Source organism: Sardina pilchardus, chromosome 21, assembly GCF_963854185.1.
Source record: "Sardina pilchardus chromosome 21, fSarPil1.1, whole genome shotgun sequence".
Classification (NCBI taxonomy): domain Eukaryota; kingdom Metazoa; phylum Chordata; class Actinopteri; order Clupeiformes; family Clupeidae; genus Sardina; species Sardina pilchardus.
The window spans coordinates 22,309,715-22,317,214 of NC_085014.1; the positions used below are offsets into that span (position 1 = coordinate 22,309,715).

General features: G+C 47.9%; 1 protein-coding gene across 1 annotated transcript in view; it reads left to right on the forward strand.

Annotated features, from left to right (window-relative positions):
* LOC134069448 (dedicator of cytokinesis protein 2) overlaps window positions 1-7,500 on the forward strand; it is a 106,602-nt gene that overhangs the window by 79,695 nt on the left and 19,407 nt on the right. The window contains exons 27-28 of the mRNA XM_062525413.1: window positions 4,668-4,766; window positions 5,155-5,255. Of these exons, the coding sequence (XP_062381397.1) occupies window positions 4,668-4,766; window positions 5,155-5,255 (200 nt within the window). The remainder of the gene's footprint in view (window positions 1-4,667; window positions 4,767-5,154; window positions 5,256-7,500) is intronic.

The window sequence follows — 7,500 nt, forward strand, 5'->3', positions numbered from 1 at the left end:
ATGTGTATTGTGTGTGTATGGGTGGGTGATTAAAGTTTGATGGGAAAAAGGAAGTGTGTGTGAGAGAGCAAGAGACTGAAAGCTGGCACTTAGCAGATGGAGAGAATACATTGTCTTGTGATGAATCGTTTGGAGGTCTGTGCTTGTTCTGAAAACCCTTAAGCATGCACAGCACAAACCGCCGCTCGTGCTCAAGCGAAGCTCCAAGCAAAAGCGCTCAGTGGACATGAAAGATGATTATTAACTCCAGCGGATGAGTTTAATGGCATTTTTTAGGCTTTGATATCCCACTGTGGCAAAAACTAAAACGCACGCCTTGCTCGCTTTCATTAGCAGCTGCCAAGGCAGTGAAAAGGACTCCAAGTAGTCCATGGAAGTGTCATTATGTCAACTCATAATGGCAGCAAAGTTGTGCGTGAGTGTGCATGAGTGTGTGTGAGTGTGCGTGAGTGTATGTGAGTGTGTGTGAGTGGGTAAGTGAGTGCGTGTTTGTGTGTGTGTGCGTGTGTGTGCGTGTGTGTGTGTGTGTGTGTGTGAGAGAGAGAGAGAGAGAGAGAGAGAGAGAGAGTGTGTGTGAGTGAGTGTGTGTTTGTGTTTGTGTGTTTGTGTGTGTGTGTGTGTGTGAGAGAGAGAGTGTGTCTGTGGGAAGAGTGCATATCTGTAATAAATGTTTTATGTGTGTATGGTTTTGCGGGTGAATTTTAAGCGGATATGTTCTCAAGCTGTTGGGTGTAATGTTCTACCAATAAGCTCTATTGCTTAGTACTCACAAGTAGCTCACTTTAATTAGATCTGTCACTTAGAACAGATTAGGTGTGTGTGTGTGTGTGTGTGTGTGTGTGTGCCTCCACGTACGTGTGTGTGTGTGTGTGTGTGTGTACCTCTACATGTGTGAGTTCATTAAAAGCTAACAAAATAATTTCAGAGAGGGATAAACAAAATGGGTTAGAGAGATGCAGATGCAGATATGCATGTGTGTGCAGATCAGTGTGTGACTCTTAGGGTACATTGGAAGATTTCAAACGGAATTGCATTTGTTCTTCTGTGTGCTTTGGGAATTAATATCTTCTCCTGACTTTGCGTGTGTGTTCCCATAAGAGAGAGAGAGAGAGAGCGAGCGAGAGAGAGAGAGAGAGCGAGCGAGAGAGAGAGAGAGAGAGAGAGAGAGTGTGTGTGTGTGTGTGTGATCCTGATTAATCTCTTACTAACCACCACACATACAGAGAGAGCTCAGGGCCAGAGGTCTGTCACCCTCACCTCAGTCTTACATAACAGACTGCACTGCTCATTTCACTGTGTCTGTATGTGTACATGAGTCAGTTGGTGTGTGTTTGTGTGTGTGTGTGTGTGTGTGTGAGAGAGAGAGAGAGAGAGAGAGAGAGAGAGAGAGAGAGAGAGAGAGAGAGAGAGACTGTGTGTTGTGTGCATGCTTGTGAGTGTGCTTGCATACATACATACATACGTATATGTGTGAGTGTGTACTTTGTATGTATGTGAAAGAGAGCTGGTGGAGGAGTGTGTGTGTGTGTGTGAGAGAGAGAGAGACAGAGAGAAAAAGAAAGAGTAAGAGAAAGAGAGAGAGAGAGAGAGATGCTGTACTGTAATTTCCCTGTGCTGTGCTTGTGTAAGTGAATGTGCCCAGACAGCTTTGATGTCGGCGCGTGCAGTCACACACAAAGCTGCTCAGTAGCGAGGGGGGGAAATAACGATAAAGGAAATGTCATCGCGGGGAACGCAACCAGAAATGATTTCTCCGGAGTCAGCACATTTTCACAAGCATCCATATGTGTACACACACACACACTCACAATCTCGCTCTCTCTCTCAGTCACACACACACACACACACACACACTCACTCACACACACACACACACACACACACACACACACACACACACACACACACACACACACACTCACACACATAGCCTTTTGTTCCCTGTTTCTCCAGCTCACTTCAGCAATTTGAAATGCTCTTAGATGTGCACACACATACACTCACACACACACACGCGCGCACACACACACAATCCTCTATCTCTATCTTTCTTCCACTTTATCTGTCTGTCTAACTTATTTTCTCTTTTATGATTTATGTAACATGCTTTCTCATTATCCTGCACATATGCACTTTTTACCCTCTCTCTCTCTGTTTCTCACACACACACACACACACACACACACACACACACACACACACACACACACACACAGAGTAAAAACACTAAGCAGCATAGCGGTACAGATGGGTTCCTCAGCCTCCCCGCGAGCCTCCCGGTGAGTTTTTGTTTCTTGCGTAGAGCAGCGTAGCCAGAGTCACTTGTCAGAGGCGAGCTGGGCTCGCGCGCGCGCGGAAGATTAATTGAAATGGAATGAGTGCGCCGCAGATTACTTACAGTAATACGGCCGCGCCGCCTTTTGATGGATGCGCCCGCGTTTGATGCATGAAAACGAGCCCTTTCCGCAAAGTCAGAGCGTTGTTGCAGGAGTTGTGTTTTTTTTTTTATAGATGTCTTTTTAACAGTCTGTGTGTGTGTGTGTGTGTGTGTGTGTGTGTGTGTGTGTGTGTGTGTGTGTGTGTGTGTGTGTGTGTGTGTGTGTGTGTGTGTGTGTGTGTGTGTGTGTTGGAGTTCCTAAAAAGTGCTTTTTGAGTGATAACTCACTTATGAGTGAGATGAGGTCTCTTTAATGAAAGAGAAAAAAATGTTTGAGAACAAGATGCACTCCCCCTGACACACACACACACACATACACACACACACACAAACAAACAAAGACACAAACACACATACGCTCTTACACACACACTTTTTGTAAAATTGGTGTCATTGCCAGGCAGCTCAGCTGGAAGTCCTACCAGTAGACACACACGCTCACATATCCATTCTGATTGCTTGAAGCGCCATTGCCATTAGCCTCCCCTCCATCCATCACAGGCCAGAATGACACTCATCTGCAGGAGGAGACTACTCCACTCTACTCTACTCTACTCTGTTCCTGCTCTGCTCTGCTCTGCTGTGCCGACTTGGCACTTTTCGGAGGAGGCAAGATTTTTGGGGATGTGACTCATTTGGCATCTCACTGCACCCCACCACCCACCCCCAACCCCTTCACGCACGCACGCACACACACACACACACACACACACACACACACACACGCATACTCAAACAGAGAGATAGACACTGACACACACACACACACACACACACACAGACACACACACACACACACACACACACACACACACACACACACACACACACACTCCACTGCCTTTGCCCGATTCAGGAAACTGATTCCCTGATTGGCGCTCAGTCAGGCTAATCACAGTCTAAGTGCCAAAGACAAGAAGCGGTGGCGTTCTATTCTCAGCCATTGTCATCCCCTTGGAGTCGCTTCAAAGGCAGAACCCAGTGTGTGGAAAATAACAAAGAGAAATGGATGGATGTGTTGCTGGCCTCATTTTGTGTACATACTGTTTGTACCAAATTGTCCTTTTACGTTTTATTACACTTTGTTTTTCAGTAAATTAGGATTTATCCCAGATTGTATTAAAATTAAAATTGTACTTGATTTGTTTGCGAGTGCTTGTGGGACCTTGAGAATCATAAATAGAAATCTAGTGAATAAGTAATGTGCAAATAAATAAACTAAAGAGACTAATAGTAGGTGCCTTGAATATTTCATATGCTGCAGTGGAGTTGGTGGGAATGTTGCTGTGTTTGTTTGCGCAGCACAGAGTTTATGGTACAGTACACTTGGCACGGCCAAGGTATTAATCGGGCACCTCAACAGCCAGCCGCAATTCGTAGTCACCTGGAACGAGGACCCAGCGCATAACCCTGGCATCCAAATGCCATAAAAGACGTCACAGCGTCACCCTACCACCTTTCGCTTTCACAAACACACACACACACACACACACACACACACTCACACACAGATACACACACGTGCGTACAGACGCACACACACACACACTCATACACAGATGCACACACGTGTACACACATATGTACACACACACACACACACACACACGTGTACACACACGTGTACACACACACACACACACACACACACACACACACACACACACACACACACACACACATAGACCTTTCCCTGATCAGCAGAATGCGGTCAGGTTCTTGACGCCTCGTCTGAGCGATGATGTTTATCTATCCGTCAGCAAACATCCATCTGTCATCCATCACTTCTCCACCCCTCCACGCCGCTCATCCATCATCCCCCCATCATCCCCCCCATCTCTGCTGCAGCCCTCTCCCACAGCTCACTGCTGGAAGGAGGAGGAGTGGAGCGAGAGACAGAGGAGGAGGAGGAGGAGGAGAAAGAGACACACCGAAAGGAGAGATAGAAATAGATTTTGAATGATTGAGGGATGATTCCAAAAGAAGTGTGTCACCTTCTGTGGTTGTGGCCCCTGTTGAGGAGCGCTCTGGAATTCTTGTCGGCCCTTATGTTGCGCGCTCCCTAATAACTTTGATTGACTTTGATTTTGACCTCATCCTCTCTTTCTCCCCCCCTCCCCATCTTCCCTTCATTCCTCTCTCTCTCTCTGTCTCTGTCTCTCTTCTCTCTCTCTCTGTCTCTCTCTCTCTCTCTCTCTCTCTCTCTCTGTCCCTCGCTCTGTCTTGCTAGTCTCGGGTGGTGGCCTGCATGACGGCCATTCTCAGCCAGATGGATGACCGTCACTACTCGCGCTACATTGAGACTTTCACAGGGACGACAGACCTGGTGGTGAGACACGCACACACACACACACACACACACACACACACACACACACACACACACACACACACACACACACACACATATATATACACACACACAAACACAATAGCAGGTGTAGAGTCAAACTGTTACACAAGTACATTGTGACACACAGCACAGCGACACATTTATTATATGATGTGACCAGTCACTATGGTCTGACCCAGAGCCATATAGAGCTGGGCTGCTCTGGTCTAAACACACACACACACACACACATAGACACACATACACACATACACACACATTCAAGACCATGCACCATGTTGACACAGTTTTGCTCACACACACACACACACACACACACACACACTCTCTCACGGATTGATTAATGTATCTGTCATTTTGGTAGGACTTCCTGATGGAGACGTTCCTGCTGTTTAAAGATCTGATTGGAAATCGGAAGCATGTGTACCCCTCTGATTGGGTGGCCATGATCATGGTCCAGAACAGGTGGGCACCCACACCTGACACACACCCAACAGACACCCAGTACACGCCACACCTGACACACACCCAACAGACACCCAGTACACGCCACACCTGACACACACCCAACAGACACCCAGTACACGCCACACCTGACACACACCCAACAGACACCCAGTACACACCACACCTGACACACACCCAACAGACACCCAGTACACACCACACCTGACACTACACCCAACAGACACCCAGTACACACCACACATGAGCGTCCAGTAATATCCATACAGTCACCCACTACACGCCACACATGACCGTCCAGTAATATTCATACAGGCACCCACTACACGCCACACATGACCGTCCAGTAATATCCATACAGTCACCCACTACACGCCACACATGAGCGTCCAGTAATATCCATACAGGCACCCAGACATGACATAGAGTTGACATAGAGGAGGAGAGGAGACAGTGAGTTCTAATGTCATAAAAATGTTTTATGTTCGTGACTATCACCCCGCAAGTAATTTGTGTTGAAGGATGTTGATCTGATAGACATAAGATGGCTGTGGTTATTGGCACTTGGCCTTGATGAAACAGGATGTATGAATAAATGATGTCCTCGGAGCGACAAAACAATTAGCAACAAGTCTTGTTTTGACATAGACTCGGGCACATCGATAGGCATTTTTCCCTGTTTCGTTTGGTTGCATCACTGATAAGCGCGCTGTATCTGGATGTAGCCGATGCTCCTGTTTGTGTGTCTGTAGTGCTGAGACTGCTCTTCCAAATGGCCTGTTACTTATGCCCAGTCAGTGCTCCATTGAGAACCAAAACATACTGTATGATCATACCGCAGATGAATGGAGGTGAATCTCACCGAGCCACTGATGAGACAAATATATGCACTACGAGCAAAGATATATTCGGAGAGACATCCATCTGGTGGGCCGAGCAAGGCCGTGCCGGTGCCAGAACGGATATTGGCCTGGTCGCAGCCTCGCACAGGTGCTGTAGCCAAGGGCTTGTAAAGCATCTCAGACCTGTCAGGTCCCTTAACGCCAACACAGATGTCCAGCGGAACCGTGTGCCTTATTCATTTTAAAGTTATGGCCATTCCAGTCCATCCAATCTACCCTAAAACATCAGTACCGTGCGCTGCGTCTTTTAATCACCCTCTACAGCTCCGTTATGTTGCCGCATAGTTAGTGGAAGTGACAGCACGGGGTGGGGGGGGGGGGGGGGGGGATTGATATGCAGCGCTAATGCGGTCAACAAAATGCAGTCGGACTTCCTAGGTGTCCTAATATTGAGAAATTAGCCGCCGCCTCGGAAACGCGAGCCAACCAGCCGTGTCGGAATGTTCTAGGCACAGCGCGACCCCTTGACAAATGCGATATTCCTCATGTTAATTACCTAAATGGACCACGCTTCGCAACCAAATAATGCATTGTGAAGTGCAGGGGGGTTTTGAAGGATCACGCTGGGCTTTGGACCAGCGTGTGAGAATGTGAGATCAGCCTAATGCCTAATGCCCCGTTCCTGTGTGACATGTTGAGGAATGGCATAATAAAGGGTCTAACAGAGCAACACAACAGCGGAGATGATCCCTGGCCCCTCTGGTCAGAGGTAAACACAAGAGTATCTCTCACAATCAGCCGGGAGTAAAGGATTTATTGATCCCAACCATCTATTTTGCGGAAGCATACTGTAGCGCTGCCTGTAGTGGTTGGCCGGAGCAACTAAAGGGTCCGATGGAGACGCACAGATGAAACCCCAATCAGATCGCAGCGGAGAAGCTTCTGCTGTAGAATGGAAACAAGGGAAAGGTCCATCAGCCCCCTTTTTTTACAGTGTTTCTTTATCAAATCTGGACAGTAGCTCGTGTTTGCCGTTAATCCGGCGGCCTTACCAGAGAGCGGGCATGATGACGGAGAGGAGAGGAGAGGAGAGGAGAAGAGAGGAGAGGAGCAGGGGAGGAGAGGACAGGAGCAGGGGAGAGAGGAGAGGAGAGGAGAGGGGGGACGCGGGGCGAGTGAGTCGTCCACAGGATGAGGGGGGAGATAGCGGGGGAGGGTCACTGGGGAGGTCACACAGACAGAATGAGAGAGAGGAGCAGGAGCGGCTGATAAACAGATATCTCGCCTGGGAGAAGGGTTATTGAGAAATGTGTGTGTGTGTGTGTGTGTACTGTTATGTGTGTATTTGTGCGGGTGTGTGTGTGTGTGTGTGTGTGCATGTGCGTATGTGTGTGTGTGTGTGC